Genomic DNA, 24,302 nt, shown 5'->3' on the forward strand with positions numbered 1-24,302 from the left:
GAAAGGAGTGCTGAAAATAGAGCTAGAGATGCCAATACAGCATGGAGGCAGGGAGAGGAGGGGACAGGACAAGCAACCCCCAGAATATAGCCACCTCCTCCAGCCGAGGTTGCTCCCTTAGTGTCTGCTCCAACCAGGGACACCGGGTCATCGAAATTTTGTGCTCATGACATAATTGGGAGAAAATAATCCAGCCTCCTGCAGATTTGGTGTGAATCCTGAATGCGCAGCCAACCTTGCCTTAAACAGCCGGAGCCCAAGCTGGCTTTCAGGTGCATTTGCCACCTTTTCAAGCCATGGCAGGTACCACTTCTGTACACCCAGTTGTCATCTGTGGACTTCCACAGACTGGACTGGTTGGGATTCAGCAAATGATTCCCATCACATTACGTAAAACTCATTTCAGAGGCCAGCTTCTAAAAGTCTATTAGCTGCTCAAATACCTTTTAAAAAAAAATCAAGTTCCAACTCACTTGCCCAGATGTAGCTAAGCAAGCTTAAAAGGAAAACTTTTTGATTTTTAATACCTAATTCAGCAAATCTTTTTCTCCAATCAAGAGAGCAGTCACCACCAGGCATCTCTTCCCCTGTTTGCAGGGAAGCAGCACCTAGCTGTTGTCTGTACGGTCCTGAAAGTACCTCGAAGTCTGGCCCATCTATCGCCATTTTGTACAAGTCCAGCCCACTCTTTCTACCACAGCGGGTTAAGAATCGGCCAGGTCAATTAGCAGATGCTGAGAACATAAACTACCTTTCACATAGTCCATTAGAGGCCGACACACAATGGACTTATGTTTGGAGAGAGGGATGAACAAATTCAAGTGGAAAAAACGCATGCACTTGGTTTTTCGCCCATCTGCTTTCTGCTGGCTGTTTGGCTGGCCAGCAAGCACATGGCTTTCTGGAGCCCAGACCCAAGACTGCACTTAGGCTCTGCAGTTCAAAGCCGACTTCAGCAGGAAAAAGGACATTACAATTTAGCCAAGACTGTATTTTAGTCCATTTTTCATTGCTGAATAAAAGCTTTGCCCCAAGCACGAGTATGTGTACATCTCTGACACCTGGAGTATAACTCCCTGAGCAGATTAACTTCCAAGCTTCATCTGCTTAATACACGCCCCCTTTCCAAACCAGCAGTCTAGGCTGGAAGACACTTTTGTTGGGAGTGCATCATCAGGTGAGATGCTGTGTGCGCTGAAAAAATAGCAGTTCAGTGCACGGTCATTTATAGTAGCTATTGCAGCATGTAGTACAGGATAAGCCACAGGTCTGGACATTTGCTGACTGCCCAGAGGTGGGGAAAAGATGAGGAAAGAATAGTATTTCAGTACAAAGCTTTAAACCTTCTAATTTCTTTAATTCCATGGATTCATCAGACTCCAGAAACATGGGACATTTCAACAAAAGCATAGGATTAAATTTTCAGTTCTGTGAGTCCACTCTTTATAGACTTTGCTAAACAAGCTCCACAAAAACAATTACAGCAATTTAAGACACAAACGCCACTATATACTTTGCCGCTCTGTTGGAAACCTGAGGTTAAATGACAGGTAAAAGGGGTTTGAGCTGAGACTCAGCCTTGCACTGACTGAGGCAACCCCATTCACCTGACCACTACAGCTGGCATCCTGAGAGAGGCAGTCATAGGTGGGGGGGAGGCTGATGCCTAAACCATGGTAGCCGTCTTCTCAAAAATTCAAGTCAGACTCTTAAGACGTTACCTTGCTTAAGCAGTGCAAAGGTATGTTCACTGCAATTCACTTGAATTGCAGTAAACCACTTCACAGCAACCAGATGGTGTAAAAAGTCCCTTACTTGACGAGAAAACCAGAAGAAACAGATGTAACAAGGTGGTTAAATTCTGTTAGTAAGATGAGGTGGTTCCCACCACTAATGTAGCAGCCACATTATCTACATGGTTTATGTATAATCTGGACATGTCCTAGAAATGGCAGCAATTTTTATAGACCCATTATAACAATGAGATCTGTACCAGGTCAGTAAGACCCATCCAATGCAACACTCTCCAGGCAATAGCCAAAACTGGACGCTTAGGAGAAACATTAAACTGACAAAGGAGTGAGCTGTACTATTCTGTACTGTAAATTAACACCGTCACTCAAAGACGTGATCCCACCCCCTCCCCACGCTGGCATTTGGGTGTGCCTGTGACAATGAGCTGGGTCAGGAAAATGATCTGGCTAAAGAAGCAAGCTTCTCCCCTCCCTCCTGTGCCGGCAGGAAGCAGGACCCAGCAGCAGCCGCAGCGTGCAACCAGGCTGCGTTAGACTTGGGATGGAAGCACAGTCTCATCCAGGGAAGGATCACCCAGTACTTTACCTCCAGAAATGAGGCAGGGGATTTCCTCAGCTAGTGGCTGCACCGTAACCATTCAACGTGATGATGGATCAAGGCAGTTATAACTTTTTACTGCATAACAGTACTAACTGCAACAGTAATTTGTGATTTCGAAAAGGCAGCCCGTAATAAAAATAAACATTAAGCATTGTTTTGGTATGCAATTATTTCAATGACCTTTCAGTTCTCTTTCAAAACTTCGAAGTTTATCAGCAACAGGCTATTACATGCTTTTCATTAACCCTGCAGTTTAGTAACATGAAGAACCACAGACAGAATTTCAAGACATCCATCTATGCACTCTCTCTGCTTATACAAACTGTAAACTTGAAGTAACCCTGGTGGGTGAAATTAATGTACCAATGAATGTAACTGTGCTCCTGGCAAGCTCATCTGCACTTCTTTCATGAGAAAACTGACTATCTACTAGAACTTAACTTCAGAGGCACCTACTCTATTTACTTTGTTATCTAATACTGTAAGTTATGATGGTCACATCAAAAATATATGTATTTTTCATCAAAACCTGCATTTATATACAGTTATCTACTTCACACACATGATGATGCACTACAACTACCTTTTTTCTGGTAAGCTTTTAGGTTGAAACAATACACAAAGCACTACCCAAAACTCAGGACTGTGCTGCCTCCTGCACGCACGGGAACAGTTTCAGTCTCCACCTGATCAGCACCATAAACAATGCATACATTAGGCTCATGTGGGAAGAACGAAAGGTTTGTTTTCTTCTGCTAAAAGGTTTTGCAAGTCACTGTGTCTCACTATACCCCATCCTGGTCTTGCACTTTTAAAAATTCAGGGCTGTCCCACTCATCTGATCTGAGCCATCTCCACAGCAGTCTCAGCTTGCTGCAATACAAACTAGTGAGCCCTGAACAAGAGAGAACTGCTCCCTGTCCCACCCAACACCCAGAGACTGAGCTAAACACTTGTGCCCTTCTCCTTCTCAGAGCAACATCCACAGGAAAGCAGGGAAATGACCCTAGAGCACCCCTCTCCCAAAAGCAATGCCTGGTTTTTACCTCCACCCAGCTCAGCTTGCCAGCTTGTCCAACCTACACCTAGGGACCTGGGATGGGATCTGCCAACTCCTCCAAGCAGGAGAGCACTTGCAACTCAGATGCTGCGCTGCTGAGCACTGCCGTGCTCCAGATCGCCCGTTCGTTCTGCCCAAAGGCATTAATCAGCTCCCTCTTCTAATTATACTCCCACTGCTTGCCAGGAGTTTACTATTTTATGGAATGCAGGCAGGACAACTTTCACCCCTGCTGATCTGCCCGTTCCCTCCTTCTTGACTAAAAAAACCCCCCCAAAACCCCACAGAGAATAACACAAATGGTTTGACAGAGGCAGGCGATAACCGTCCATCTAGATCAAGCCGCACCATGGTCACCCAGCCAAGGCACTCGTTCAGTTCATGCAGTGCCAACTTGGGGACAGCAGCACATGGCTTGCCCATTTCGAGGCACACTTTTATTAATTTCCTCACAAATTCTTAAAAGCTGTTCTTTAACATCATTCTGTTTCACAAGCTATTTTCAAGACTTGGCCATAGAAATGACAAGATCTTGAACTCCTGCTGCAGCAGAGCTCCTCACAGCCAGGCAGGAGTGAAACGACTTCGTCACTGAAGGAGCCCTGACGGGTTGGGCCCAGTAGCCCTGGGTCAGGGCTCCATCTGCTTCCAACAAGAAAGGCTGGACCACGGCAGGGAGGCGTCACTTCCTTCCACAGTCCTGCACAAGCTGGGGGGGCAAGTCCACACGTGAATAGGAGAGGGCTGGTGACACTGCCTTCACAGGGCAGCATGAAGATCTCAGTGCAATCTTCAGGGGGTATACCTTGGTTTTAACATTGTAATGTAGAACTGGTATAAATTGATGCAGATAAATGAGATTATGCTGTGTCTTTTAAAGAAGCTTTAATCTCTCATGGATTCTTGGGGTTTTTTACACTGTGAAAGCTGAATTCCTCTGTACAGCTGTCAGCTTAGGTTGATTTAAAAATTGCCTTGCAAAAGTCATGTTTACCAATGTACTTGCTATTTACATTGCTCTGTGAAAGCCTACTGATATAATGGTCTGGCTGGAAACAGTAACAAAAAATATATACTTGAATATACCCGCATATACTTCTCATTAGGAACAAGTTACATCCGAGTGCCATTCTGATTGACCTGTCTGTAATTATTAAAATATCTTCTAGAACCTCATCTGTCCTTAGGATAGATTTCCTGCCTTCCTACTTTTTGTTTAGGGGGTTTCATGCTCTGAGATGCAAACCTTGATCACACAGGACCAAAACAGGACTGCCATTAGAGGGACGAGTCCTTGCAGACTGTATTCACTATAATGAACACACATTGAAGTTCTGAGCGGGGTGTTCAGGGAGACTTGAAGCAGAGAAAAAAGGAATTTTATGTATGAATTGCTAACAAACAGTTTACCATAACTGTAGTCTGAATTCTATCATATAACAAGAGTTTTTGTTGGAATTATGATGTCCCTGCTTCCCTTTGTCTTCCTCTGAGTATCTCCTCAAGAGCATACAGAAAAGAGACCCAGCAGTACAAAACACAAATTAAAATAGTGGTGCCAAACGGCCGAGCCTGCACGCACGGAGAGATCCACCACTGCCATTCCCACTGACATCAAAAAACAGAGATAAAACCTCTCACATGCAACACCAATGCAGAACCTGAAACAGCACCATGTACCAGTACACGGCTACCGTGGCTTTCTGGTTAGTGGCAGCTCTGGCCACCCTCATCCAGGACACAAAGGCCCTGTAAATGAGGAAGCTGGAGGCATTTCCCTGCCCTTCAGTGCTCAGTCCAGCCCACAGACGCCACGTGAGGGACTGGGCAAGGAGGAGGATATGAGCAGCCATCTCCTCTCTTCCTCCTTGACAGGCTCCTGTGAGACAACCAAGTGTGCCTCAGCCAGAAGCATCATGGCTGTGGTGAGTCAAAGGCGCTGGTCCTGGAAAGGATACACCTCCAAAATCAACATCCAGTGCTTCACAGCTGGCAGGGCAGGGCTGCGCCGGGGGGAGAGGACAGGCTCTGCTGCAGGGACCCGCTGCTACAGGGACACACTATGGCTGTGAACCTTCCATTAAACTTTGCAAGATGCTCGATGGATTTTAATGCAATTTTAGTAAAACAGAGTGAAAAACAGTACAATTGGTATTATCAGCTTATACACCCACAGTGCTGGAAGAGGGGGTTGTAAAAAAAAAAAAAATTAAAATTACACGAGTCCTTCGCACCAATACATAAGGTAACTACAACTGTACACACCTCATCTGCTTTTGTGAACACCTGTTTGCACACACAAGGGTCTTGCACTAATTTGCAGGTTCTCACCAGGAATAATAAAATCTGGCTTCAAGTATAGTGTAACTGTAGGAGGTACAGCAAGCAGCAGCAGTTAGAAATATTAGTTGTATAATCACAAGACATACCTTGCAGTTTTTACCGATTTTTGACCTTGAGATGGCAGAGAAAGAAAAGCTAGCAAGACAAATACTATATGGTCCAGCTACTACAAATATACAACACAGAACTGAAAGTGAGAACAGAGATTGAACAATTAATAGATCCTTCTTCTGCCCCTGCATCTGCTGCAAATGCTGCTGTGCCTCATTTACTGTGCTGCTTAAACATGTTAAGGCAGAGCAGGGGGAAGAAGAAGCAACTCCATACTCAGGTTATAAAAATGTCTGGAACAAAAAAAATAAAAGGGAATACGCAGTTTAGATGGTGACAAGTCAGCAATGATGGAGCAGGGGAAAAGGAAGAAATGGAACAGAATATCTGGAAAAAAAATAAGAGTGAGAAAGAAGCACAGTTGGGGCCAAAGATATTTTTTTTTTCCAAAGTGTGACCAAAGGACAGAATTTTGCACCAAGTTATTTTCCTGAAGACTCTGTCAGCAGAACTTCTGCCAGCTGATTTCACCGCCTGTGTTTGTGAGCTTGAGCCTTCCCCAGTTCCTCTCATCTCTAGGATGACCACGTGGCTATTAGGCAGGGCTATAGTTTACCCATATTACAATTAAACTACAGGAAAGCATGTAGGCATGCAAGGGAAGTGATGGTCTAGCTGCTACATAACTGAGGCCACAGAACAACACACACACAAAAAAAAACCCCAGTGAGTTCAATCTTGTTGTGCCATCAACCACGTTTCATATACTCAGAAGCATGCAAATAGGTTTAAGTCATATTCACACATACACCCCTTGCTTTCTTTGGATGCATGAAACCCGAAAGACCACAAGCTACACAAAAAAGAACAAAAAGCTACCCGAAAGAGAGTTTGTCCTGCTGCCTGAATGATAAGTGAAAGGCAGCGATCCTGCAGTGAGGGTGCCACGGTGCTGCTCAGCCAGGGAACCGAAAGCCAGTGCAAAGACGGGCACCTTCTGCAGCCAGCAGCTCTGCGTGTGCACCTTCAGAGCAGCGTACCCCAGGAGACCTCCTACAGCTAAAAATCCCATCTGCAAACAAACTCTGACCAGATACAATAGACAGCAAACACTGCCTCCAAAACTGGGCAAACATGAGTTCTGTAAAAATCGGGTCTTCAGGGTCTAATGAATGTCCTTGGTAAGTAAGTACAGCTTTTCACAGCGCTGGATACACCGAACCAGGGCTGCAGCTCAGGAGTTGCTGATTTCTAGCCCACACACAGCTCTTTGGACAGGACACGTACCAGCAAGGAAGCAGACGGAGGGGAAAAACGTATCTGTAGGTACTTACATGCAAGATGAAAATTAACTGCACTTTAGGCATACTTTAAAAAAAACATAGAATAACCCTGTGTGACATATTGTTCCCCAAAAGTCATCCACCTTAATCACAAAATACTTTGAGTGTACTTATAGCATTTAACACCTCTAGCAAACAGTTGCTGCGATCAGATTCTTTATTAGTAACAGTACGGTTAACCACTTACAGCATTAATCAGTCCAAAGCTAATTATCAGGGGTGTTTCAAAAATAGCATATCAAACAACAGAAAAAAGAGCCAAATTAATATTATACCTACTAGATTTTAGTTGATTAAAAAAAACCAACTTAATAAACTATTCAGTGCAGAATCAAAACAATTTCAACAAAATATTCTTCCATAAGCTATAAGATAATAAGTATGATGTCAGCTATACATCTTTTAATTTGCTTTTTTCTCAAGACTTACCTATGTTTTTCTAGTTCGTTGTGTGATGACCTATTAAAAAGAGAAAAGAAATATTAGAGAAGAGGATAAATACCAACATTCAGAATATTTAAAAGCCAACACCTGCATAAGTTGCAAGAGCTCTCTAAAACATGTATTTATATGGATTATGAAACAGCTTTGCTGTTAAATTTGTTCACTTTTACATCCCTTAGATACTTCAAGGTATCAACTTAATTTCCATGAGTAAACCATGGGTTTAGGGGGGAATTATAATAAATTTGCATTTATTAGTGTTCAGTAGATTCAGAGACAGAATTGGACATAAAAAAATGAGCAGGTTAGTAACAAAAACAGCCCACAAGATTTTTATCTGTGAAGAAAAATTATGAGGGGGCAGAAAGTGTTAGAAGATCTAAATGGTAACCAGTAAGAGCAAAAAGCACCCGAGAAGACAGCTTTCAAGCCCACGGAGAAGCGGAAAGAAAAATCAGCAGCTAACCACTGCTGTTGCTGTTGACATTTTAATGGCAAAAAAAGAGGAATCCTCTTAATTCTTCTGAGTCTACAAACAGTGAGGGGAGGAAAAAAAAAAAAAAAAAAAATCACAGTCCCTGAACTGACCACATCATTGTGCTATTCTCTTCCAATCTACTACGACTCAAGATTTATTTTCTTTTTCCCCCCTACCAATGCCTCAGGTTTTTTGCCATTAGCAGGCAGCCCTAACTTCTTGGAGGATTACTTTTTTTAATTGACTCAGCTGGAAAAATTAATTTTATTTATTTATAAAGCTCAGATTAAAAACATTCCTAAAATGAAGTTATTGTCACCACTTCAAAACCAGCAACGTCCCAGACCTTTAGTTTTGTCCAACTAAAACCATTTCCAGTACTTAAGGATCAAAAGACACAAAGGTGGTGGCAGCTTTTACAGCTGGCAGATTACGTCAAAGCAGCTCTCCTACAACGTGCTGTAACCCCTGCCTGCATCTGGGCATGATGTGCTGCCCGAGACGGCTCTGCGGAGGTGTAAGTGCACAGTCCATCGAGTGAGCAGAGACATCCCAGGGTGAGAAATTCTTCCTGCACAAACACACGGCCTGCCCAGGGGCAAGCTGTTCTGCCTCTCCCCGCACACACGCGCGCGGCTGGGTGCTGCGGCATACCTAGGTGTTACTGATGACAAAAGCATCTCTCTGGCCACAGAGAGGGGAAAAAAGAAAGCAAACCTCAGGCAAAGAAATAACCCATGAACAAATCCACAAGCAATTTATTTCAGCCCCGTGCAGGTCCTGATCCTGCAAGGAATTAAGAGAACTGCCCCTTTGTAGGTAGGCAAAAACTGAAATGCATACAAGGTTCAGCACTGATGTTAGTCCATTTTCACTGGAAAGCATCCCAGTATTGTCACCAAGACATCAGACATGTCAGCCATTACCTGGTATCTGTTTCTGAAGAGCCTATGAATTTAATTTTTTTTAACTTGTTGCATGAAGTGAGCGACAATCAGGTAATGTATGTGTTCCTACTGTGCCATGTTAAGTGCTCCTGACCAATGCAGCAACACTGAAAGTGTTTTACACATATTCTGTGCTACATTAATAAGACAAGGTGGGCTGGGTTTGCTGTGATTTACTGCCTTTGCCATTTGACCACAATAAGGGAATATTGTTTTTATTTTCTACTCCTACACAAACAGAGATAGCTCAAACCTTTTCTCCATGCAAAGTGACAAACACTATGCCAAATCCGCCAACGTTTACAAAAACACACAGAAAATATAAGTTCAGGAGGAACCATTCTCCCCAAACACTCCCAACGGGCCCGTCAAAGGCACAAAGACACTGCTCACAGAGGACGCTGGGAGAGAGGAAATTCAGGCTGGCCTAGATTCAGCCCTATGGCATGACCTCCCTGACATTTTTGGCAATTATACACACGATGAACACGATCACTGTAATGAGCCAATTCCAACCTGCCTGCTGTAGCAGAGCTCACCACCATCTCCGGTGAGCATGCATGGTGACCACTGCACCAGTGGGAGAACCACTGGCCACGAAACTCAGCCTGCAGTGTATTTTGCTGGGGTAAGAGAGGATGCAGTGAGTAGCTGCAAGTCCTTCTGCGTGCAGCACACCTACAAGGCACCTCTGGCTCATGAAGGGTGACCTTGGGGTTCACCTGGGATACATCCTGACAGACCAGCTTCGGAGGGGCCCCGATTACACCAGCTACCAAACAGAGTGGCAGCAAACGTGTGCCTCTTTGTACAGCTCTTTGGGACGCAGAAGCCTAACCAATGTGTGCAAATATGGGTACCAGCCACACATTTCAGGAGATGCAGGGAGGGTGACCACTGCCTCAGCTATCAGGCCCTACCCGGGAACCAAAACTGAGAGTTTTGACATTTACCTGGCACTTGCTCCATCTACAGACCAGGCTAAATACCCTACTATAAGCATGATGGTTTATTTTGGGGAGGGGGTTTGTTTTCAGAAGAGACAAACCTCTCTCTAAATATTGTTTATTCTCTCCTTCGCTGTCTATAACACAGTACACTGCAAGAATATCCAGTTCTTTCTGTTCTTCATGCAACCTGAAGTGAGGGAAAAAAACATAAGACCTGGTCTGCACACAAACCAGTACCCCAAGCACTACCTCTGTTTCAAAACGGAGTCATCTATTACTTCAGTAAAAGACAAGCTGTAGGCCAGGACTAAGAAGATATATGGGTATATATATTTCCAGATGTATGACTCTGGTTTTCAGACAAATGGTCTGTGGAGCCCTTCAAAAGCGGCTGCAAGAGAAGGAAGACTTTTGGTGTTTAGCTTAAGTTCACTATATTGGGTTCTGTGTCTCCAGGCAAAAACCTAGGGGAGTTGGGGGTAGCAGTGATGAAGGAAAGGTGTCAATAAAAAGTTCAGATAAAAACAAAGGGAAAAGCCAACAATAAAAAAAATCATCAGCAAAATTACAGATTCAGATCAGCAATGCTGCTGCTGAGACAGCCCTAAGATCCCCTTAGCAAATGCCGAGCAGTTCACCAGCTACGAAGCAGCAGTTAAATTTTCTTTCTGAATAAACTGACAAAAGATTTGAAAGTAGGAGGAGGAGCCAAGTAAATGCAGATGTTGGTTTGCAAGATGCTGTGCCACTTCCAACAGCACATCCCCAGAGCCGTCCCCTTCCACCACCCTCACTCCCCTAAACAAGATTTCTAGGTATTGGATTTGAGCATTTGGTTGATGCAACGTTCAGCAGACACATCTAAACAATTAGGATGGGTGCTAATTGAGATGATAAGACTAACACAGAAAAGACAAGTCCCCCCCCGAAGTCTACTTTGTACCAGTTTATGGGTGAGCCAGCAGGAACTGCCCACACATGTACTGGGCTGAGATTTCACAGTATGCACGGGGCACTGCCTGTTTCATTATTAAGACACATTCCCCTGCTCCTCCATCCATTTGCCCCAGCAGACGGTGCATCTCATCAGAAGGAAACCAGCACAGCTCCTGACAAAAGCAGGGACGTATCAGCAACACCACAAAAATTTCTTCCCCAATGCTAATGGGAGCCAGGTCCGGGCTGCGAGTCACCAATACGCTACCAGTTGCCAACGTATTTTAAAGCACTATAGGGAGCAAAGCAGGCTAGTTAACGAACTGCTTAAACCAGTGATAAGCGCCTTGCCTGCACCAGGGCTTTCTGGTTGGCAGGGTGTAGTATAACCCATGTGCAGGGGACACAACTCCACCTAAGGTCGCATAGCGCTTGGAGGGCCACGTGTGAACTACACTCTCTGCACTTCACCTTTTCTTCAGGCGAAAAAGAGTATGAACAAACAAAGCAAGAAGTTTTACAAGGTGCTACACATTAAGTGTCTGCACCCAATTTCCACTCCCAAGCGCACCAGTGCATAAGAGCACGCAGCTTGTACACCCGCAGTCTTGCCTGGTGTACGTTACACAGCTTTTCACTGGAAAGATCCCGATTCGCTTCCAGGGAATTCCCTGTCCACAAATATAACCTGCCGTGGGACACACCTGAATATATTACACCCCACCACCCGAATCACCAGAGATGAGGAGTGGTGCAACACTGAACCTGAGCATAAGCACACATCCTGCCCAGTATTCACCACTCCTGGGTTGTTGGGTTTTCTCCATTTGTTTTAAACTGGACACATCACTTACAGCCTGTCGAAGAAACAGCCTGTATGGAATTAATCCACCAGAAATGACTATTGCATTCTCCTCATAGCAAAATTTAACCAGCCCTGCAGATTCAGCTGGGATCTGGGAACCAGGCATACTGGCACAGCCTCGATGCAGAGCTCTGGCTCCAGTACCTCATTTAAGTTTGTGCTGCCACATGTTTGCGGTGGCAAGGTCCGAACATGCTTCTAATATGGTGGCAATTTGTTTTCCTCAACTGCGTGTACACTGCAACTCCCAGGCACTGCAGACCTACTGCAGTTCCTCAGGGGTGACAGGCCAGTTGGTGAGATCTACTATATAGGGACTAAAATGCATCCGTTTTAAAAACAAGCACGGTGATATCAATGGCAGTCCCTCTGCCACCAGCTTTAGGAAAGCAAACCCAGAGGGATCTACCAAATTCAGAAAGCCAGGCAAAAAAGCAGAGGAGCTGTGTCTGCACAGTCTGGTTTGCAGTGTTTTATTCTCAGCCTCCCACCAAAGAAAAAAAAAAAGAGGAAAAATAAAAAAGGAAAAACAAAATAAAAATCAGGCTCTGATCTCTAAGCTGCTTTGTGTGGGCACAGAGTAACATCTGCAGAGAGCAAGGGGCTTGCTCTGTGGGCCACAGGTTGACCCTCACTGTGAGCCAACATTAACAGAGGAATTCGGACATTCAGCTCTGTTTTTATTTGAAACACCAAAGGCAGCTTTCATCTTTTTCTAGATATAACCCTTTGCCAGATCCCAGCACAAAGTACAAGTCTATTTATCTAACACATGAGCAAAAAAATTAATTAATAGATACAGAAGATATATTTATAAATCAGCGTTTATTTTGCTCCCCTCTCCTTCAATAAACCAGCTCCTAAATTAACAAGCCAAACGCTGCACTACCGACATCCAGTTGCTTTCTCTGCAAGTAAATTTAACCGTGACCTCAGTAGACCTGGCATCTATGATTTTCACGTTCATTTTACCTTATTTCTGACCCTTTCACGTCAAAGCGGCTGCCTGAGCTCCCCCGTGCACGGGCAGGCACATGCCTCGCACCCACGCACAGCTCAAGCCACCCCACACCTGGTGGGTGTCATTACAGCCGGGGCACAGGGAAGCCATGCAGGCTAGCATGGTTTTCTATCAAAGTGCCTTGCCTCGTGAGCAAACGTCACTGAATTTCAGATTTGTGTTGTGTTCCTCCTCGGCACATCGCACACACATTACCTATCCAGTTCTTTGGATCAAACAGCAAGCTCAGGCGGACTTCTGCATATTTGTTATTAACATTTCCAAGGCACAACTGCACTAAATCCAGCTGTTCGTTTTATGCTTTTTCTTTAATTCCAACTACACCTTAACAAGAATTATTAGACTGCATGGCACTGCTGTAGGAACTACAGCCACTGCTCTGTGAAGAGGAGACATTTATGATACTGTGGTCAAGTACCTGATAAGTATTAGTGTAACAAGAAGATGTGACCTAGGTTTACCTTCCCCCAAAAGACAATCTTGTAGCTTTCTCCAATCTGCTGTCCCCTTTGCAAAACAAGAATCCAGTTTCATTTGCCAGAGGATTTTGGTCAAAACTACTGGAGGGGAACAAGTCTGAATCTCAGCTGAGGACACAGCACAAACGGCAAACCGGAAAGAGAGAGAAAACAAAGCAGTTTGGTTCGTGCAACATGGGAAAGGGCACACCATAGGAAACTGAGTGAGAAGAAAACAGATAAAATCAAGTAATTTGAATGTAGAAGCGAAAGAGAAATGACTAAAAATTGTGTCTGCTACAAACAACCCTGAGAATATTGTTTAGCAACAAACTGCTAATGACCACTTCCAATTTTGATCCAAAGCTATCAGTGGATAAAGCAAAAATGTTAAATTCCTGCCGTGGAAAGCTTATAGATTTTGGTTAATTAAATGCAGTTCTGCTGGTATTTTTCCCCGTGTGAATCCAAACCTCTCAAAATTACTTCTTACTTAATTGTAGTCAAGAGGTTGACAAGCTTTTAGCCCAGACCTGAGCATCCCATCCAAAGGGCGGGCAGCCTTCCTCCCCCTTCTCCTCCTGCGGGTCTGGGCCTCGCCAGCCTTCGACGAGATGACAGAGGTCTCAAGATACCATTTCTTACATGAACATCACCAACACCTCGGCAGAGGAAGGAGGCGTCCATCAGCACCCTCGCTGGACAACAGGACAGCTGTAATCCATCCCTGCCCAGTCCCCCAGCCCGCAGCGGCTGGTCAGCACACCTGGACTACACGGGGTACGCTCCTCCTCCTCTGCAGGCAGGCAACATGGGGGAGAAAATACAGAACAAAGAAGAAGGGTACAGCACACCAGGCTTCCTCACATCTGACAGTTTTTCTCCTCCTCCCCTCTTTCCTGATTTTCCAAGAATGAGGAGGAAGATGTTTTTCATGCTTTTATACATGTATAGCTCATAAAGCATGAAAAAAAATCTCTCACTTTTTAATCTGATTAGATGCTGCAAGCAGCAGGATACAAAAATAGATAACGAAAACAACAAAGCCCCTGCAGTTTTGAAATGTGTAGTTATCTGCTCCTTTCCTACTCCTCCAACCTTAAGTATAGATTTTTATATATAAGAAAAAGAACGCAACAATAACACATACATTTCAGACACGTAGGCAATCATGCCTGCCTGCATCTCATGCTCCAAACCCAGCGCGTCTGGAAAATGGTTCAAGTGGAACAATACGGACAAACACTTTGCCCGGTGGTTCACATCGCCCACGACCACTTCAGATCCTTTGAACTTTGGCCAGTCGTCTCCCTCTGTTAATCTTTGAGTTGTTTAGGAAGATTTAACTGTATTATCAAAAATTCAGACTCTAGTCTGGAGCTCGGATCCTGTAGCCTAAAAGCTCCAAATAACAATAAACCAGTGATGCTAGCGTACTTCATGCATTTTAGATTGGATGTTCAAACATACGGATAATTTCTCCCCCTCAAATCCCAGCTTGCAGGCAGACTTGAGCAGCGATTGCTAGATGTGGGTGCAGAGTTGGTAGGTACGACGCAGAGGTGCCCACACAGCCCTGCTGCTGCACCTCTGTCCCTGAAATATCAAGGTGCTGCATTAAAGCAACGCGCCTCTGCCTCCCACGCTGGCAAGCAAGCCCAGTGTCCGTGCTGAGCCAGGCAAACCACCATCCTGGTGGTGGTCACCCTCGGAACCGTTTCTCAACAAGCATTACCCTGTCCCGTAACAGAGACAACTCATCCCTAAGCTAATCACTGCAGCTAGGAGAAAAGAAAGTGTAAGTAAGCAAGCATATACATTGTGTACCACAGGACGGCCTTTTTTGAAGGTTGCCACTGCTACAGAGTGAGAATCAGAGCGGAAGACTGAACAGGTAAATATAAATCTACAGGCAGAAAAAAAAGCAGGAAGGTAACTGCAAGCAGACGTGTATGCCTCAGGTTTAATAACGCTAGCAAATCTGTAACCAGCAATCTTTTAATTCTGCTGTATTTGATAGATTACAAATCCTCTCCTAAAAACTCCTGAAAGCAGCTTACAGTTCAGACAAATAACTATTTTGCAGCGGATGACAAGAGACCTAAGAACGGAAACGATGGAATAATAGCTCTGTAAGTAACACAGATTTCTTGAACGCAAGAGACAGAAAAGAAGAAATCCGTACAATTCACTGAGCAGTTTACAGCTGGAGATCCTAGGAGACCTGTTTTGCTTAACTGTGAATTTTTTTTAAAAGGCATCAAGCATACTTTATAAGAAAATAATTAAAAATCTTCAGGACCAAAGTGTCTCAGGAAACAAGACACGCCTCCCACTCCTGATGACTTTCTTTTTTAAAATGAACTGACGTCTTCTCTATGCTCCAAGATGAGACAAAGAATTCAACTAAAAACAAAAAATGCAGAAGTACTGCAACTAATACCCCCTGAAATGGTTGCCTTGCTTGGAGTAAGGGCCTAGGGGAGCAAGTTGCTCCCCCTCAGTTATCTTCAACACACATTGCTCAGCCGCAGTAGGCATGAGCAGGGCGCTTCACCAGCTCATGTTTTTCTCCAGGAGGGAGATCGTCAGCTTTTGATTTCAGTTTGCACCTCCAGTGCCCCACGAGCAGCGGCTGGCCGCCTGCCCCGTGACTCTCCAGTGCCAGCAGACCCAGCTGCCCACTGCCATGCGGGATGCCCGCTGGAGGAGTGAGAGCGGAGCGGGCCCACGAACACTCACTGCTCATTTGGAAAACAAGTCACGTGCGAGCCGAGTTCATTTTAGGCTATTCTACGGGAGCCACCATCCAGCACAACCGCGCAGAGCAGAGCCTGTGCTGGGGAGAGCATCGCCACGCTGGGGCGAAGCAGACTCAGCTGGGCACGGTCCTCAGTCCTCTCGGGAGCAGCCCTGGAAGAGCAAAGCAGAGCAGGCACAGCACAGGACTGGAGGAGCTCCCAGGCAGGGGCCGGCACTGTCCCTATAAGACAGCCTCCTGCACGTACACAGCCGCTGCCCGAGCAGCAAACAAAGCTGCAGAGAGCCTGCGCACAGCAGCCCTCTGCTCATGCCATCGCAGCACAGGTAGCGGCTGCGGGGAAAACAACAAAACCACCACGACCACGACAAAAAAGCGGATGATAATCGTGATAAATAACGACCAAGTCATGCACTTTGATGGATCTGCATGCGGTGGGCGGGTAGGCGGGCTGGCGACCCGGCGGTGCAGCAGAAGCCCCGGAGAGGTCAAGTTCACTCCAGCACCTTCACGCTTAATACCTACAGGAGAAGTTCAAGCGCAAGAGTGTGCCTCCCCCCACCACCCTGCACACGCTCCCCCTCCGAGAGCCCGGCACCACACTGCAACCGGAGGCTGCATCTGCTCTGGCTGCGATGGGGGAGGCGGCCGGTTCGCTGCCTGTGGTTTATAAATAAATGCCAGGGAGGGAAATTAGTGCCATGCAAAGAGAAGTCTGGGTGGCGATTACGGTGTTAAGATCTGCAGTAAAAGCCGCTGTCGGTGAGCGCGGAGCAGAAGGAGCGATGAGGGCGGATGGTTTAGAAGTGCAGTGAGTACTAAGGAGATGGTGTACGCGTGGCAGTGTTTATATGAGAGATCAAAACAGAGCCAAGCCCATCCAGGGAAAAAAATGGCGACTACCGGGATGGGGGAAACTAAGACACTGGATTAGTTATTATTTTTAATAAATGTATGCACTGCACATAAGCTAGACACACTGGAAAAGCTGCCGATTCATTCTGAAAAAGCGGTGCGTCTATTACCTGTTATTCTGGGATTTTCTGGCCATGGTGCCTGCCTTTGTTTTCTTTCTGGAATAGTCACTATCGAAGGGTAACACTGATGCATAGCCATGTTCTGCTTCTAGGGACAAAGTCAGCATTAGTGGCAATATATTTTTTCCATGCATTTTTTTCCTCCTTTGCAGGAACGCTAGGGTAAAGAACAGAATTTTTTCTGGTTGATTTGTTTGGATTTTATTCTGGCATCTCTTAAAGAAGCGAGATAAAAAATACAACAAGTCGGTAAACAAACAAAAAAAAAACACCAAAAAAAAAAGATAAAAAGTGCCGAAATTAGGAGGATTATCGGAGTGCACGTTAAAAACGAGGCGGATCATGCAAACCCTTGTCACGCTGCGCTGGGGGGAGGGGAGCACTGCCACACACCGAGAAGTGTGAGGTACCCTGCGCGCTGCGACGCACACACCGGCCCCATCCGCAGCTTGGCCAGAAAACAACCGATTTTACTCTTTTTTAAAAAAAAAACATCAAAGAGCAGAGCACTGTTCCTCCCCCAGCGCGGTGCCTCTGGCGAAGCCCGGGTCAAGCCCGCGGAGCCCGGGCAGGTGAGGGGCTCGGGGCTGGTTCCCCCGGCCCGGGCCGCCCGCCGCCGCCTCCACACAACAAAGGCCGAGAGCGGCTGGGAGCGCCGGCGGGTGAGTGACTGACTGCCCGCCTGCGCCCAGTACCTCGGTCTCTTCTCTCCAAGTACTCGGCCGCTTCCAGGAGAATTAACAGAGAGTTCAATTCCATGACTGCCTGTGCCGAGCCGAGCCGAGCCGAGCCGAGCCGAGCCGAGCCGAGCCGAGCCGAGCCCCCCGCCGCCCCGCGTTGCGCACCGCGCTGAGTTCACGCACGGGGGACTTCCAAGCCCCCGGTTATAAGGCACCTCTCTCAACCTACATTTGACACACAGGCGACGGGCAGCCGGAGGCACCAATAGGAAATCGCGATTCAGGGCGGGGGCGGGACGCAGGGAGGCAGACGGGCCAACCGGCAGCCAGAGCACCCCCCCTTTTTCCTCTGGCTGGGGCAGGGAATGTTGACAGATCCCCATCTCCCCCTCCGATTGGCTGGCCACTATAGTAACAATTTAGAAGCCGAAGCTTAGCAACAGCACGTGGTGGCCCGGCCCCCGCGCTCGCTGAGTGGCCGGCTTCTTGCATGTTAAGCAGGTAGCGGCCGCCGATTGGTGCGCGGCGCGCCATGCAAATGAGTGCGTGGAAGGGGCCAATGAGGCGGGAGGCGCGTGCCGTGCGGCAGGAGGCGGGGAGGCAGGAAGCGGGGAGCCAATGGGCGGGTGGAGGCGCGGCGTTGCTGTGAGGAAGAGGCAGGCAGAGGGGCGGGGCGGCCCGAGGCTCCGCCCCCGCCGCCCGCCCTCACACGCGGCCGTGCGCGACACGCTCGCCGGGCTGAGGAGCGCAGAGGCGGGTGCCGGGGCAGCTCGTACCGCTACCGGCACAGCCACCGTCGGGACGGGCTTGCCGAGCTGGGGGGAAAAAAAAAAGAGAAAAATAAAAGAAAAAAAGGAAAAAGGCGGGGGCGGGTGTGGAGGAGCCCGGGCGGCCCCGCGCGCCGCCGCCCAGGCAGCAGGGCCGGAGCTAAACCGGGGAGCGCCTTCCGTGGAGGAAACCCGCTGCCGCCATAACCCCGCCTGCTCGGCACGGCTGCAGGCGCCCGCCCAGGGCGCTGCCCGGCCTGGCGTGCCCCCAGGCGCAGGGTGCTGCAGCCTTCCTCCCCACCCTCACTACCGGCCCGGGTCAGACCTCCACCCCCGCGGCCTCTCCGCGCTGGGCCCGGGCGCTCGCAGCGGCTCCCTCCCGGGAACACCACTCAGGGCTGCCCGCGGCCGCGCTGCCCAACCCTCCCCGGCCCGACACGCTCAGGCGGGCGGTGCTGAGGAGCGGCGAAGCCCCGCCCCCCCGGTCGGCCTGCGCATGCGCGCGGGGGCGGCCGGGCCGGGCCGGGGTCGGGGGCTCGGAGCCGCTTCACCCGCAAAGACACCCGGGGAGGGGCGGCGGCTGCGGGGCAGTGCGGCTCCGCGGATCGTTTGTGCAGCCGGTGCGCCGGCCTCTCGCTGATGAGGGCTGCGGTGCTGCGGAGGAAGCGGCCTGGAGCCGTGCCAGCGCCTGCGCCTGTTCTCCCCTCAGCGCTGGGCAGTTTTCACACAAAATGTATTGTTTTTCCCAGCTCCCTCCATGCCATGGGGAGGGAAGCGGGGCCCGGGGTCCCTGGTAGCCCCAGAGACCCATGCAAGGAAGGCGAGGGAAATGAGGCAGCAGGACATGAGGAGATGCCTCCTCATGACAGCACCCAGGGAGCTTGGCAAGGCGTTGAGGGCAGAAAACCAACCTCCTCTCCAGGCGTTAGGAAATGGAGGGGCCCTGGGCATCACCAGGCTCTTGGGTTGGGCCCTTGGTGTGCCCACTGTGGGATTTCTCACCACCACCAGTGTGTGAGGGGTTTCCTAAAGCTAGCGGACATTTCAATCAGATTTCAACTCTGTTTCTCCTTACCATCAGGGCTGTAAGTCAGAAGAATGTTGGCACATGACTACAACCAAAAGAAAAGCCTCCTCTTCTCGTGGTGGAGAGTATGGCAAGAAATGAATCAGAATTAAAAAGACGATACAAATAGGATGCCAGTAATGCTGTAAAAATGTGTCTGGCACATACATCCGTGACCCCTTATAGTGTCCAGGAAGAGGAAAACAGCAGTACTGCAAAAACATGCACAGAGATGTAAAAGAATCACTAAACTCTACACAATAGTCTAACCTGCTGAAAAAAGAAACAGTGGAAAGCTCTCCGAAATGCAGTAGGAGTTACTGACAGCTTTCCAGCCCTTGCCAGCATATTCAGCTGCCTTTCATCATCTGGATATGCAGAAGCCATCTACCAGAATAGCCTGGCTCCTGGTGTACAGGCTGAACAGGAAGAAGCTCAGCACCTTTCCTGTCCACACCATCCTATTTGCGCTGCTAACTTTGCGTCCTTATCTCAGATAGCTGCTGCACAGCTGTTGCCTAAAACTGGTTGGTTTTAACACGAGCAAGTAGTTTTAAAATAGGCACATTTTAAGCTGTGCTGTGATCACACATTGGTACATCTTCAGGCCAAAAGTGCTGAAGCCTGTAATCAGTCCTCCAGCAGAATAGCACTTGGGCACACAAGTGGTCCCGTTGATTTTAATTGAACTAGTTGAGTAAGAACTGTTCTGCATACAGGAGGGTTGCAGAATATTGTCCTGTGTGTTTATTCCTTGGCAAAAGATGTCAGCTAGTTTCCTTTTAAAAGGGTAATAGTGATTCAGATTAAAATAAGGATTATGCTTTAGTTTTTTTGCAGGATTGTGTTAAAACTACATATATGTTACACATGATAATTTATTAGTCTGTGTCTTGTCTCAGATATGCAAGCGTAATGTGGCTCTTGAACTTGGCTGAAACACAGATCACATTTTACTGCCATTTGGTCCAGGCATCAGGCATAAGACAAAATACAAGGCTGTGAAGTAAGCAGCGTTGTGACTGTAATTTCAGAGAGTTTTATATCTGCTTGGAAAAAGTCTGACTCCGTGAATTACAAGGCAGGAGAGAACTTGGTGCATAGATTGCAACGGTGAAAAAATTGCTGTAACATTTTCCACTTGCTGCTTGAACTGTTGAAATTCTGCTGCATGTGGGTGAGACAGTACTGTTTTCACTGTAAACCCATTGAAATTTCTGGCACTTTCATCGTTGACTTAACTGGAAGTAGGTTTAGACACTATTTGACATTGCTTTCTGTTATGAAACAGGATGAAACCATATATGCATAGGTCTGTGTTGTTCAAACAGGAAAGAAAGTTCCCTTTGCCTGACCATGTGCATAGGGCATGTAGCAAAGAAAATGCAAAGATGTACAGAAAAGGCACCGTTGTTCTCTACTGTAGCCACAGCGATCTAGCAGTACCTCAGATTTTCAGAGCACCTGTATTTCTTTGTATATGTGTCTAAATGTATCTTAAACTGTTTCGTACACGCATTGTGGAATCAGTCATATGTCCAGAAAGGAAGATTAACCTACTAGGTATATAAATGCATCTGGGTAAAGGTGGGATACACTTGTATGAAAGGCCAGGACTCAGGTATGGATTTACTGAGGCTCTGAAGGCCTGAAGCTTCTCCCACTCCTCCCCACCGCACTACGAACACATACTGTTGTCCTTTGGAAACACAGGAGTCCAAACGTGTAGCACTGAGCAGGGTCAGTACCACGGGCTACACCCCACCAAGTGCTGCCTTCACTGGACACTCCTCAGCGCTCAGTCTGATCTCACTGCTGGGTCTTGCTCCCTGACAGCCCTCCCCTGCACCCCACAGGACCCAAACCACCAACCTAACCTCTCCTGGGGTACAAACCATCAGACTCAACATGATTGCTCTTTCTGCTTTTAAATGTGGGCAGAAGTATTTTGAAGACAGTTGTTTTAAGGTGATTGAGCACAATTTCACATTGATATTGGCACTTTCCAGGGCCCTGTGCTTCCACCCTCCCCTGCATGGAATGGGTGCTTTGGGAAGAGAAGGGCCACTGAAGCCAGATGGACTATTCGCATGATTAAGTGTCGTACGTTGCTGTTAAGGACTGCCAAAGAGGGACCAGTGCAGTCACAAAAACCGGCTGATTTCTGTTCATGGTGGCTCTCAGCCTCAGGAGTCCTAAACTGTATTAGTCTGCTTGAACGATAAGCATGTGTGTAACCACAAACACACTCACACACAGACATGCAAAGCCCCTACTGAGGAAATCCCGAGTAAACCCACGTGCATGTAGGAAGGACAGTGTATGGGTTGTCTCAAACCAAACAAGAGCTGACACACATTTACCTGTAGTTGCATCGAAGGAGCTTTCTGTAGAGTGTGCAGCAACGTGTTAGCACCGAGTAGTTTTACCAAGATTATTTCTCCTAGCTTGAATTCAACCGAGTCCTTCTCAGGAGGCACCATAAAATCTTTTAAAACACCTAGAGTGAATCGTTCTGGATCTGTTTTTATTTGTGCCAGTGAACCAGGACTCACTTGGTGGTGTCAGCGTGGGTGCAGAGGTGTGAAATGGGTGTGAAAGAAGATCAACCGAATTTCTTTAAGAACTGAAGGACATGCTCTAAGATATACATGTGCTCAAAGGCTTTGCAGATTTGCGTCTCTAAATAGCTTTTTTACATTTCTACGAGCAAGCAGCAGGAACAGCTGAGTGCTAAAGAAACAGCTGGCCTTCAGTGATAAGGGGTAGCTGTCACTTCATGGTGAAGTTTGAAAAACTTTATATTTAGAAGCAGAAGGGAGAGCCATCAGCAGCCACACCCTAAAACCTGAACTGTTTGCAGTTTCTTCACTGCCTGCACTTTGTGATTGGAGTGGTAGTATTTCCACTTTTAATGTTACATTGCCTTTCTTTTCCAAAATCCGTCCTGTGGTGTGACATGGCATGCGAGATCAGTGATACTGGAACTGCTGACTGACGTAAGCTGTGATGAGGGCAGAGCTCTGAAGCTGAGGATCCATAACTCAAGCAACTTCATTCACTATTCCCCACATACAAATTATTTCCCTTAAAGAAATAATTAGGTCTTCCATGCTTTTCAGATTTGGCTCATTGCAGCTACTGCATGTTTCTTTCTTCCATCTGTTTAAATTCTTTACTCTGTCTTATCCCTATGTCCAGCAATAACCTCCTTCACTGTGCCTTGGAGTCCATCCCCCTGTTTCCTTGGGTGTTGCAAGGCTTAGGTAATTAGCAAAGAGTTCCTTGTCTTCCCACACAGGAGGGGATCTGCACTCAGAGCTGGCACTGAGGAGTTCCAGCTCCCTGTCTCAGCATCTCAAATCCCTCACCTGTGATTCACATCATTAACTCTGTTTCCTAGATGCAGAAACCAAAACACCTGAAAGTTGAATAGAAAGAAGTTTCAGAAGTAACAGTTTTGTCAATGCCCAAGCCCGATTTGAGACACTTTGACTACATCTACCCTGCCAAATAAAGCAGGGCCAAAGACCATTCTCTGTCCCTGATCTCGAATGGCAGATGTCACTGCAGCCGCTGGGCTCTGCATCTCCTCTGGGCTGCTACTGGTGCACATGTGGCTTTTAGTCATCACTTTATGTGTGGTTTGCTTTTAGTTTGGGGTGGGTTTTTTAAGTTCAAAGTGCCTGAAGATGTGTGGCAGCCCATCAGAGAGACAACTGCTTTCAGAGCTTAAAATTGAGGTTATGGGATGTGAAGGTATGTGGGGTATTGGGTACTAAGTTGCTGCTACGATGCTGAGGGACTGTGTAGTGTGGAGGAGTCACATCTGTGCAGTCTGATCCATTGTGTCTCTGGATTGGTCCTCAGCCTGTCATACCCCTTGAACTGTACCCATGCTTAGGCTGGGAGAGTAGCTTGGTCCAAGGACTGTGACAACAAATAAACAGTATAGATATCATAGGGCCTAGGCACCTGAGAGAATAGAATAGACTAGACTATTTCAGTTGGAAGGAACCTACAATGACCATTTAGTCCAACTGCCTGACCACTTCAGGGATGACCAAGTTAAAGCATGTTGTTAAGGGCATTGTTCAAATGCTTCTTAAACACTGACAGCCTTGGGGCATCGACCACCTCTCTGGGAAGCCTGTTCCAGTGTTTGACCACCCTCTTGGTAAATAAATACTTCCTAATGTCCAGTCTGAACCTCCCCTGGCACAACTTTGAACCATTCCCATGCATCCTGTCACTAGGTACCAGGGAGAAGAGCTCAGCACCTCCCTCTCCACGTCCCCTCCTCAGGAAGCTGTAGAGAGCCATGAGGTCACCCCCCGGCCTCCTCCAAACTAGACGAGCCCAAAGTTCTCAGCCGGTCCTCGTAGGACATTCCTCCCAGCCCTTTCACCAGCTTTGTTGCCCTCTTCCGGACGCATTCAAGGACCTTCACAACCTTCTTAAATTTTGGTGCCCAGAACTGCCCACAGTGACTCCCATGCATTCAGGTTGGTGGGCTCTATATGTGATGCTCACTAGCCCAGCTTGCTGCCTGCTCTTGACCAGTTGTTTGCTGCACTGTTTGAATCACTGGCTTTCCCACAACAATTGGATTTCTTCCGTTTTTGTTTGGGATTTGGCGAAGCTTTATGAAATGCTATGGAACAGACATGCTTGAAAGTCAAATCTGAAATAAAATAGCACTTCAAACTGAATGCCAGCCCCTTATAACATTCATTTCTT

General features: G+C 47.1%; 1 protein-coding gene across 3 annotated transcripts in view; it reads right to left on the reverse strand.

The window, feature by feature from the left end:
• Nucleotides 1–17,897, reverse strand: part of MXD4 (MAX dimerization protein 4) — a 39,809-nt gene extending 21,912 nt beyond the window's left edge. Inside the window, exons 1-3 of one of the 3 annotated variants that reach the window (XM_068403269.1) lie at nt 17,745–17,897; nt 17,038–17,134; nt 7,582–7,611 (exon numbers count right to left, since the gene is read on the reverse strand). In XM_068403269.1, the coding sequence (XP_068259370.1) occupies nt 7,582–7,611; nt 17,038–17,134; nt 17,745–17,808 (191 nt within the window). In that variant the 5' untranslated portion in view covers nt 17,809–17,897. Of the gene's footprint in view, nt 1–7,581; nt 7,612–17,037; nt 17,207–17,744 lie in introns of all 3 variants that reach the window. The other 2 variants (XM_068403268.1, XM_068403266.1) reach the window with 2 other exon arrangements.
• Nucleotides 17,898–24,302: the final 6,405 nt, after the last annotated feature.

The sequence above is a fragment of the Nyctibius grandis genome, chromosome 6, assembly GCF_013368605.1.
Source record: "Nyctibius grandis isolate bNycGra1 chromosome 6, bNycGra1.pri, whole genome shotgun sequence".
Lineage (NCBI taxonomy): Eukaryota > Metazoa > Chordata > Aves > Nyctibiiformes > Nyctibiidae > Nyctibius > Nyctibius grandis.